Raw genomic sequence first — 12,012 nt, 5'->3', positions numbered from 1 at the left:
GTTGTGTGATTTTTAACTTTGTACAAAATTATGAGATACATAGATAGGGTTGACTGTCAGAATCTTTTTTCCCCAGAGTTGAAATGTTTAAAACTAGGGGGCATGCATGTAAGGTGAGAGATGCAAAGTTCAAAGGAGATGGGAGGGGCAAATTTTTTTTTTTACACACAGAGTGGTAGATATCTGGGACACACTGCCAGGCATGGTGATAGAGGCAGACACAACAGGGACGTTTAAGGGATTTTTAGCTAAGCACATGAATATATAAGGAATGGAGAGATATGGACCAAGGACAGGCAGAAGGGATTAGTTTAGTTCGGCGTCATGTTCAGCACAGTACTGTGGGGCAAAGCACCTGTACCTGTGCTGTATAGTTCTATGTTCAATTAACACCATCATCAGAATGTTCTCTGATACGGTGAGCACCAAAAATGTGAATGCATGTTATCGAACATAGAACAGTACACCAAGTTCAGGCCCTGTACCCCATTGATGCTGTGCCAGCCTTTTATCCTACTCTAAGATCAAACTAATCTAAAAAACCTTTATTTTACTGTTATCCACGTGTCTATCCAAGTATCACTTAAATGGCCCGAATGTATCTGACTCTACTACCACCATGTCACCGTCACTATTCTGCAAGTGGCTCTCAAAACTGAAAAAAAAAAGAGCATCAAGGAGACAAACTTCATTCACAGAGCTGAAACAACAAGTATTACAGGTCAAATTTGACATTCCTCACTTTCTAAAAGGAGGTAATATTTTCTACATATTAGAACATTATTACAAGCAGAACATTACCTTTCTCCACTCCATAATATCTTTAAGTTTTCGGAAAAGAAAGATGCCTTTGCCCTGTGATCTTGCAACCTAAGTGGAACAGAAATACTTTGTCAGGAGATATTCAGCAGTAAAGAACATGCCATGAATTTGCTGGTTGTGTACAGGTACATTGAAATCATGTCCCACCTGAAACTTCAAAGGCTGTCAGAGTTACTGGAGTTCACCTGTGTAATCAGCCAGTCGCTGAGGTGACACTGGACTGCACCAATGCTAACAGCGTTCACCTATTTTTCAGCTTCACTTACTGTAATGTTTAGTCCACCAAACAATTTAACTTACTATCTGTGCATCATCATTCCAGATATTTCTGCTTTTTGAAAGTGTGGCATGTTTTTTCCCTCACATTTGTTGCCCACGATGTTCTAACTGCATTTTATGTGGAACTTGTCCAACTGTTAATCATGCCTGGAGTAGAAAATCCATATCTCAGGCATATGGAAGGATAAGTACTACACAGTTCACGACACACAAAGCACTGTTCTAAGTTTGATACAGTGGTTCCTCCACAGTCTGTGGCATAAACCAAGCAAGTGCTGAGCTTACTTTGGTACTCTTACTTGTTCACCTACTGTTCATGCAGTCAGTTGAGCAGATTGTGTTTCTGAGATATATGGACTTAACTTCAAAGTTACGATATTGATAAGTACAGTAGCTTGTGTATAATCAGAGATTGGTGGTAGTTGGAGAACCATGTCAATTCATAGTGATTTAATCACCACTTTAGGGTACACAGTAGACACAGCACAGGGTACCTACATACGGATAGTGTGAGGAGCACATGAGTACGGGGTCCACTACTGACTGTGGGCTGTGTGTATGGTACCGGGTGTTGCGTTTATTGTGGGCTGTGTGCGCTATCCGGGTCTGGGGTTTATTGTGGGCTGTGTGTATGGTACCTGGGTCTGGGGTTTATTGTGGGCTGTGTGTGTGGTATACCGATCTGGGGTTTATTGTGGGCTGTGTGTGTGGTACACGGTTCTGGGGTTTATTGTGGGCTGTGCGTGTGGTACCTGGGTCTGGGGTTTATTGTGGGCTGTGTGTGTGGGGTACCTGGGTCTGGGGTTTATTGTGGGCTGTGTGTGTGGTACCCGGGTCTGGGGTTTATTATGGGCTGCGTGTGGTACCCGGGTCTGGGGTTTATTATGGGCTGTGTGTGGTACCCGGGTCTGGGGTTTATTGTGGGCTGTGTGTGTGGTACCAGATTCTGGGGTTTATTGTGGGCTGTGTGTGTGGTACCCGGTTCTGGGGTTTATTGTGGGCTGTGTGTGTGGTACCCGGTTCTGGGGTTTATTGTGGGCTGTGTGTGTGGTACCCGGTTCTGGGGTTTATTGTGGGCTGTGTGTGTGGTACCCGGTTCTGGGGTTTATTGTGGGCTGTGTGTGTGGTACCCGGGTCTGGGGTTTATTATGGGCTGTGTGTGTGGTACCCGGGTCTGGGGTTTATTGTGGGCTGTGTGTGTGGGTCTGGGTCTGGGATTTACCCTGAGCTGCGTGTGTGGGGGACCTGGGTCTGGGGTTGACTGTGAGCTGTATGCTGAAGTACCCACAGATATCTGGGATTAGGATGCCCTATGGACAGTACAAGAATTTGGGTAAGTGATGTCTGCCTCTCTGTTGTGTATTTTCTCACCGGTTTCATAATCCAGGTGATTCCAGGATTCCTCTTGAACTCCTCCACAAAAAGGTGGTACTCCACAGGCAGCTCAAATGTTTTAGGAAAAAAGTCACATTTTGCTGCCTCCTGCTTCCCCTGCTCACGCTCCAGCTGCTTGCGAAACCTCTTCAGGTTTTTCACCATAAAATTTTTCCGTGTCAACTTCCAAGCAAAAAAAAAAGATTGTATGAACATCAAACCTCTGACGTGTCGTGCTAGAGACCTGTTGGAATAATTCTTCACAACCCAAGTCAAATCAAGGTCGGGGTTTCATGGTGAATGTTAGGGTCTTAAGGGGTGTAGTGGAACAGAGGCACCTTGGAGTTCAGGTGCATGGATCTCTGAAAGTGGAGTCCCAGGTAGACAGGGCAGTGAAGGCAGCTTTTGGCACACTGACCTTCATCACTCAGGGCACTGAGTATAGAAGTTGGGAAGTTATGTTGCAGTTGTACAGGATGTTGGTGAGGCCGCACTTGGAGTATTGTGTTCAGTTTTGGTCACCTTGCTATAGGAAAAATGTTATTAAACTGGAAAGAGCGCAGAAGAGATTTACAAGGATGTTGCCAGGACCCAACAGTCTGAGTTCTAGGGTGAGGTTGCATAAGCGAGGACTTATTTTTTAGAGCATAGGAGACTGAGGGTGGACCATATAGAGGTGTATAAGATCATAACAGGCATGGATAGGGGGACTGCACTCAGTGTTTTTTTAACAGAGTTGGGGGATCAAGGACTAGAGGACATCAGTTTAAGGTTAGACAGGACAATTCTGAGGGGCAACACTTTTACAGAGGGTAGTACGCATATGGCATGAGCTGCCAGCCGAAGTTGTTTAGGCTGGCACGTTAATAACACTGAAAAGGCATTTAACGAATACATGGAGAGGAAAGGTTTAGAAGGATATGGGCAAAGTGCAGGGAAATTGGGTTAGCATAGATGGACATTTTGATCGGCGTGGACCAGTTTGGGCCAAAGGGCCTGTCTTCATGCTGTAGGATTCTATGACTCTATCTAACCCCATTCTTTAACTGTGGCCCACATCATTAACTTAGGTCACAAAGGATGCCTGAGACCTAATGCACTAAAGGAAGAGGTGACGGATATGTTCATGAAGGGCTAATTGACTTTGAATTAGCTGTATAAATATGAGGAGTGTGTAATCAATGGGATGGGGATCTCATTGTGCCATGGTATCATCCCTACCTTTGAGCCAGAGGCACAGGTTCAAGTCCCACTCACTCCAGAGGTGTGCAATGACAGCCACGAACAGCTTGATTCGAAAATGTTTAGTAATTATTGAGCTGGAGTGAGGCTAACTGAAATAAAGCTCCCACTAAAAGTGTGGACTTGGACTCTGTTTAAATACAGTTATCTCCTGGTGCATAACATCAGTGTCAAGTTGGATAAAATAGCAGAAAGCACAATTGGTAATGCACAGGGAGTCCAAACAACACGGGTCTTGATCACTGGTGCGTAAAGTCTGTTTTCATCGCTCTCAGCAACAACTTTCATTTATATAATGCCTTTAGGAAAAGATCCTCGCGTGCTACACAGGTGTGCTGGAGACAACAGTTCACACTGAGTCACAAAGGAAAATCAGTACCAAGAGCTAGTAGGGAAGTGAGTTATAAGGAAGGAGGACAAAGCTGGAGAAGGTTGAGGAGGGAATTTCAAGCTACCTGGCCGATAACTGAAGGCATGGCCATCCATGATTATGCAATTACAAGTCAGAGAACTGGAGGTGCATAGAAATTGCAGAAGTTTGCACATTTACAGGAGGTAACAGAAAGACAGAACATGAAGTCCATAGAGGAATGTAAACATATCCTCATTCTTCAGGATCTTCCTTAAAATCAACTCTTTTGATCACCGTGCCCTCCTTAATCTTCAGTACAAGTCATTGAGACATTCTGTCGGTGTTAAAGACAAGTTGACTCAAGGTGGTGGGGAATGAGGAATGGAAAATGGGGAAGGAGGAAATGGCAAAGGTTCACAAAGAGAGCATGATGCATAATGGCCATTGCCCAAGACCAAATATCACCCTATTATTTTTAAGATTTGGAAGTGCCTGTGTTGGATTGGGGTGTACAAAGTTAAAAATCACACAACACCAGGTTGTAGTCCAACAGGTTTAATTGGGAGCACTAGGTTTCGGAGCGCTGCGCCTTGATCAGGTAGTTGTGGAGTATAAGATCGTAGGACACAGAATTTATAGTATTTTTGTTAAGTCTCTCATCTTTCTAAAAGGTGAGAGATTTAAACAATCCAGGTCTTTTCAATTTCAGTTGCACCACACTGTAAACTTTTGCTATAAATTCCGTGTCCTACAATCTTATACTCCACAACAACCTGATGAAGGAGCAGTGCTCCAAAAGCTAGTGCTTCCAAATAAACCTGTTGGACTATAATCTAGTGCAGTATGACTTTTAATATTATTGTTTAAAATCGGGATGGTTCTGATGATTCCACTTAATGGTAATTCTTTCTACCAGGCTAGGGAGCAATATGACTAGACTTTCATACCTCATAGTGGTTGCGAAAGTGACAGACACGAACATGCTCATCCATGTATGTGTAGCCAAAGTTCTCACGTAGCCAACTGATGTCACACCAGTAAAAGTCCCAATCCCCTTCACTGTCAACAGAGAGAACTGAATGAGAAGACTACATCTTGCTGTATGTTGATGTCTAAGACACAATCCAAATTATTTTGTAATATAAGGCCACATCATGGATCATCATATACACAGTTCACTAAACAGATCACGGAAAAGAATTGTAAATACATTGTGAACAAAGCTGAACGTATTCAGATAGCTCAGACCAAAACCATAAAACTTTAATCCAAGGGACCAGACTTCATATCTCTAGCTTCTATTCTTGAGAAGAGATTTTCACTTGAGAGTAATTTAATAGATGTTTTCAAAACTAAACAGGAGCAAAACCTGTACTCTATATCACCACTTATTTTAAGTTCCACACAACTTCCACAAACCTCAGAAAGGAACAGTGCAGAATGCCACCTTACTGAAAGAGTTTATGCACATGCAGCTAACAACTGGGCAATCAGTGTTCTGAATTGATGCCAAGGCTTCCATCACACTCCGCTGTTTTAACCTAGATGCAGCTGAACACACGTTCAGTAGTACACCACACCTCCCTCTCCAGCTATAAACAAAGGGTCATGAATTCCTCCCTTCATAGGCAGTTCCCTCAGGATGGAGGAGACCTTGCTTCCACTCTTGTTCTTTTGAGATATGTAGTAAGTGCACAATCTACAGACTCTGCCAAGTGCAAACTAGGTGGTGTTTGTGAGGGTCAGCTGGAGGGTTTGTTTGAACAATGTGACTCCTCATCAAATTTCTCAATGTGTCTGGTGCCCTTCTGAATGAGCTTTATTCTCTTATGGCTTTGAATGTACCCACGTGCATTATTAGACACTAATGCCAGGTATTTATTCAAAAGCAGTGCCACCTCCTGGTCCCCCAATATTATTTCCCAGCTTCATTCCTTAAGGGGCCTAGGCTGACTTTGGCCTCTCTCTTCCTTTTTATCTATTTAAAGAGGAGGATCAGGGAAGCCACATGAGAACAGCCATGCTCTGCTAACATTCTGCATGACTGAACAATGTGTGATACCAGTATCCTCAGCCAGGTCTCCCTCGTCACTCATACCCCATACCCCTTTACCTTTCATCCCTTACTGACTGCCAAACCATGCTCTTTCTGACAAGAATGAACATCACCAGAGAACAGTGTTGCAATGTGTTTCCCTGGTGACTGTGGCATGGCTGATAGACGACAGTCGGACCTCCAATTCAGGAGACTGCAGATGGCATAGAAAGACCAGTTTCAAGATCCCACATCACTATATTGAACAGGAGGAAGGGAGTTACCTCATCCTTCAACCAATATCACAAAAGCACATTAAGACACCTGGAGGTGGTGAAAGATACCATATGAAAGCACATCTTCCACTTCTCCTTCCTACTCTGACTCCTACACTGGGACTTACACTGCCAGGTGTGAACAGGTGCAGATCCCTCTCTAGCTGAGTCTCTAAATGTTAACACAGTTTCAGCCTCTGAACTCATGGTTTCAAGTTTAAGAATAAGTGACTCCATTCTTCCATCTTCCACTACTGATGGCAGATCTTCCTGTTCTAGACTACCCTAAACTGAGAAAGGAACAAGGGCTTGGTTGTGGTGAGTGGACAGCAGAAAACAGGAGACGACTTCCCAAAGTGGGGCTCGGGATCATGTGTGGGGTCCTAAGCTACAAGATAACAATGGCTGCCATGAAGATCTGATTGTAACAACTGCATCCCGTATGTAACAGGTCCCACTTATACAGAATGCTGCTCTCTCTTTACATACACAAATGCATGCACACTCACACTTAGACTTACCACAACTTTGAAGCCTCAAAAATGAATTACAATAAGCAAAAGTCAGGGAAGCATTGAAGCGGAAAGTATGTGCTTAGAAACATCTTCAATTTTTAATTTCAAGAAACACATGTATGTGAAGGAACTGAAATGAGGTTTAGCTAGGTGAACAGTCACATAATTGATAGTCCCGGTCCCGGTCATTCTACAGCTTTTCACCCCATTGTGAGTCCTGAGCTGCTATTTGTTCAGGATTTGTCACCTTTGAGTTTGTTTCTCAGAAGCACATCAAGTTATTAAGAGCTTTCAATGAACACCTGTCCCCTTGGCAGACAGAAACGAAGAAACACTCACTCTTTGACTTCAACCCATCCAGGTCGCTGACGAAGAACATCAAGAATAGTGTTGGTCAAAACACATTTGAATCGGATGCTGCTGCGTTGCTCCCTAATGTGAAGAATTACATTACTTCTTCATTAATAACCAGGTTATACTGTTAACCCACAATAATCAGAGAATACTGTTAACTTACAATAACCAGAATGTACAGTTACCCACAATAACCACAATGTGTCGTTAACTGACAATATCCAGAATGTAGAGTTACCTACAATAAGCAGAATGTGCTGTTAACCCACAATAACCAGAGTGTATGGTTAATCCACAAGGGAGGGGGACAAGGGTACGGGGTGGGGGGGGGGGGGGGGGGCAGGAGGTGAAGTGGTAGTGATAGAGGGTTGTTTAGTCAGGGAGAAATTACATTCCTGTGGTTACACACGTGGCATCAAGATGCTGCTGCCTTGGTGCCAGGTCAAGGATGTCTTGAAGAGGATACAGGACATTATTTTGGGGATCATGAACAGCCAGAGGTTGGGGTCCACATCATGATTTAAGTGGGAAAGAGAATGAGGTCCTGAAAGCAGATTTTTGGGAGCTAAAACGGAGACTGAAAAGCATGTTCAGCAAAGCAGTAACCTCAGGATTATCTTCGGGTCTACAGGCTACTGAACATAGAAACAGGGAAATGGAGAGATTGGGCACAGCTGGAAAGCTGGTAAAGGAGGGACAGCATTAGATTTCTGAGGCTTTCAGACTGGTTCAGACTAATACTTCCAAATAAACCTGTTGGACTATAACGTGGTATTGGGTGATTTTTAACTTTGTCCACCCAGGCCAAACTGGCACTTCCATGTATAAACCTCCAGGAATATTATGATCGCAGCTGATATTCTCTCCAGACAAGTCAGATCTCAGACTGAAATCTTGGCTCATATTTTGCTTTGTTTTGGCTTTAATGAGGTGATCTCTCACTGAGTCAGTAGCCTGCAATGTTGCTGATTTTGTTTTATTAATAAATATTAATTTATTCTTAAAATAAACACAGATAAATGGAGTAAACAAATGTTCAAAGTCTTAAACACACAGTAAAATTATAATCCCGTTAATGTGCTACTGTCTTATTGAATGGCAGACCAGGCTCAAAGGGTCAAGTGGCTTTTTCCCCATTCCTATTTCTCATGGTCTTACATTCCCAAAACACTCGTTTAAAAAAAAAATCCCTTGTACAGTAAACAACAGCAACCCTTGTACAATACTGCCACCAGAATCCCTTTCTCTCACACCTTGGTAGATTGAAGGTAGCTGTGACCTTAACTCCTTGACTGGAATCTCTGACAACTTATTCCTGGAGCTCTCATACACCTGAGCTTAAACAAGCTCAGCTTCAAGTCTTCTTTGAGGTTGTAACCCGACACTTCTGGTCTGAGTCTAACACTAACCCCTTACTCTAGTTGATCAGATTTAATTAAAAACTCTCCTTCTCAGAATTGCTGTATACATGTACCTCCTCACAAGGACTTCACACAGCTGTCCAAAATGAAGTAAACTTGAAACAGAAATATCTCCCTCCAAGCTATGAATGTTCCTCTTAGCTTAATAAGAATGCCCCAATGAGAAATTTGCAACAGAAACCTCACTACATCATGAAAATACTAAACTAAAGCTCATTAAGCTGTCCAAAGTAGACCTCACAAACTATTTTAAAAGAAATCACCATGGTTACAGTAACATTTACAATTGTAAACTTCTGACACATTGAAAACCCATGTTATAAACCAACTTAAAATAACAAAGATAATGCAAAACACAAACTTAAAATGAATGATATTAAAAATATACATAAATCAGGCAATTTACATCAGAATATCCTTTCAGAAAGATTGCCTTAGTGCAGTTGGAGGTGTTAAACAAGACTGGCAAGTGGATGGGAACCAGAGGACAGATACTGATAGGTCTATTTCCGAGGAAATAATACAAGACAGAAAATGTGAGAAAACAAAAACTGCACAGGAGCTTGGCAGTGTTATAAGGTGCATATATAAATGCAGATAGTATAGCAAACAAAGCTAATGAGCAGAAACCTCAGTTTGGCACCTGGCTGCATATCATTTCTGGAAGAGAAACTTGTCTTAAAGAGGGCAGAATGGTAGCTCAGCATCCCTAGATGTGAAGGCTTTCAGGCAGAATAGACAAAGAGAGAGATGGAAATACAAGGGGATTTACATTATTGGTTAAGGAGTCAATTCTAGCTGTGTGGAAGGTTGATATTCTAAATGAAACCGTATGGGTTGAGGTCAGAGATAGAAAAAGAGACAGCCACAGCACTGGGAGTGTACAACAGACCTCAAATAGTGCCAGAGAGTGACAAAAGCAGATATGTAGTCAAATTTCTAAGTGCAAAAACAATAGGACAATAATAGGGGAGAACATCAACTACCCAAACCTAAACTAGGATATGAGCAGCATAAAAGATACAGCGGGCACAAAATTCTTGAACAGCATTGAAGAAAATGTCTTGAGCAGCAGGTAGAATGCCAAAGTCAACATTTAGTTGTAGACAATGAAGCTGGACAGGTGGATGCAGCAGGTGTGGGTGCCATTTTGGAGCTATGATCATAACACAGTTCCATGTGGCATTACGGAGGAAAGGGAAAAAGATAGAACAGAAATTTTAAAAATTACAATGGGAGAAACAATTTTTACAGAAACTGAAAGGTGATCTGGTGAAAGTGGATTACGCACAGCTACTTGAAGGAAAATCAGTCCCAAACCAATGGGAGTCATTCATAAACAAGATACTACAGACAGTATAGACATGCACCCACAAAGAAATATAGGTGGAATTGTTCCAAAGAGCTGATTCAGAAGAATTTGAAATCTGCAACTATGAAGATAACACATGGCTTGGAAAGGGTGGATGCTAGGAAATAGTTTCCGTTAGGTGAGGAGACTAGGACCCGTGGACACAGCCTTAGAATTAGAGGGGGTAAATTCAGAACAGAAATGCGGAGACATTTCTTCAGCCAGAGAGTAGTGGGCCTGTGGAATTCATTGCCGCAGAGTGCAGTGGAGGCTGGGACGCTAAATGTCTTCAAGGCAGAGATTGATAGATTCTTGTTGTCTCGGGGAATTAAGGGCTACGGGGAGAATGCGGGTAAGTGGAGTTGAAGTGCCCAGCAGCCATGATCGAATGGCGGAGTGGACTCGATGGGCCGAATGGCCTTACTTCCACTCCTATGTCTTATGGTCTTATGAAGAAAGACTGGATAAACAAGGGTTGTTTTCCTCTGAACAGAAGAAACAGAAGGGTACCCTAATCAAGGTCTGGAAAGGGAAAGATGTGCTCCCACAAGCCGAGAGGTCAGCTACCCAGATTTAAGGCGTTTGGTAGAAGGAAACACGATAAAAAAAAACCCCTTTTTCATCCAGCGGATGGTGGTTTTGTTGCCCGCTCTGGGGGGTCGAAAGGAAAACCCTGAACAGAATAAAAAGAGAACTGGATCTGTACCTAGTTGGTGAAACCTGCAAGACCATGGTCCAGGAGGCCTGCGGTCAAGTCCCACCTGCTCCAGACATGTGGAATAATATCCCACCTGCTCCAGACATGTGGAATAATATCCCACCTGCTCCAGACATGTGGAATAATATTTCTGAACAGTTTGATCAGAAAAAATAGGTGGAATGTGGGGCCAACATATAACTATACATACACATACACATATAACTATACATACACATACACATATAACTATACATACACATACACATATAAATCAGCTGATGCAGACCCAGGGGGATGTTTTTGTGCTGAAACACATTGGTTCTGAAGTTCTTTGTCCAAAGGCACGTTTCGTTAACGCGAATTCACTATAACGCGGATGATGAACGGTGCAGGGGTACTGTTTCTATAACGCGATGTCATGTCTGGTGGTTTTGAGCGCCGTCTCTCTATAACGCGGGGCTGAGGGCACAGCCCAGCGCCCACTAACACCGGGCGGTGTTTAATAAATAAAATAAAAACTCACTTGTGTTTCAGATTACCGGGCGGCCCCTTGTTGCCCGCACCCTATTTAAAAACAAAATGTCAATTAGTTCACTTTCACCGGTGGGAGTGGGGGAGTATTGAGGTAAGGATTCGGGGGGGGGGGGGGGGGGGGTAATAGAGGGAGGGCCGTCTTGACCTTGCCCCGGTTCATGGCACTCCGCACCCGGGGCCCAGGCCCAGGCCCAGGCCCGCTCTCGCCGCCTGCCGTTCCCATGGTAACGACGACAGGCCGGGGCCCGCCAACGAGCGTGCGCACTGACGGCACCGCCGGGCCCCTGAGTGCGCCTGCGTACCACCGAACTGTGCGGCTGCGCAGTCGTGTCTGACCGGGCCCGGGACTGGGCGTGCGCGGTTTGCCTGACCCCCCCCCAAGCATGTGTCCTCACAGTGTGAGGGTGTCACTCTCATTGTTGTGTACTCCTGCCACAGGAAAATAAATAAAGATTCCACACCTCCTTCCCCCCCCACCAGAGTGATGAAACAACAGAGATAGTTTATCAACACAGGAATGGGAGTAGGCCATTCAGCCCATTGTACCTGCTCCATCCTTCAATTTGTGAGAAACAAAGCTCACACTCTTCAATAATTTCAGTCTGAGACAAAATCTGAATCAGTAGTGTAATTTATTTTACACTTGCAAGTGGGTGTGATGTCCAGTGTCTATAAGGCAGAGGACATACACATCCCAAATTCAATTCATACACAATATTTATATAATTTGGTTTCTTTTGTTTTACATTGCTCCTCCC

General features: G+C 43.6%; 1 protein-coding gene across 2 annotated transcripts in view; it reads right to left on the bottom strand.

Annotated features, from left to right (window-relative positions):
* The window catches only part of ttll9 (tubulin tyrosine ligase-like family, member 9), a 42,302-nt gene extending 30,775 nt beyond the window's left edge, over nt 1–11,527 (bottom strand). Inside the window, exons 1-6 of one of the 2 annotated variants that reach the window (XM_072556883.1) lie at nt 11,400–11,527; nt 11,244–11,284; nt 7,234–7,326; nt 5,017–5,128; nt 2,473–2,658; nt 802–870 (exon numbers count right to left, since the gene is read on the bottom strand). In XM_072556883.1, coding sequence (XP_072412984.1) covers nt 802–870; nt 2,473–2,658; nt 5,017–5,128; nt 7,234–7,326; nt 11,244–11,284; nt 11,400–11,477 — 579 coding nt within the window. In that variant the 5' untranslated portion in view covers nt 11,478–11,527. The remainder of the gene's footprint in view (nt 1–801; nt 871–2,472; nt 2,659–5,016; nt 5,129–7,233; nt 7,327–11,243; nt 11,285–11,399) is intronic. The other variant, XM_072556884.1, reaches the window with a different exon arrangement.
* Between the last annotated feature and the right edge of the window lie 485 nt (nt 11,528–12,012).

This window comes from Chiloscyllium punctatum, chromosome 37 (genome assembly GCF_047496795.1).
Source record: "Chiloscyllium punctatum isolate Juve2018m chromosome 37, sChiPun1.3, whole genome shotgun sequence".
Classification (NCBI taxonomy): domain Eukaryota; kingdom Metazoa; phylum Chordata; class Chondrichthyes; order Orectolobiformes; family Hemiscylliidae; genus Chiloscyllium; species Chiloscyllium punctatum.
This window is presented reverse-complemented; position numbering and strand designations above follow the sequence as displayed.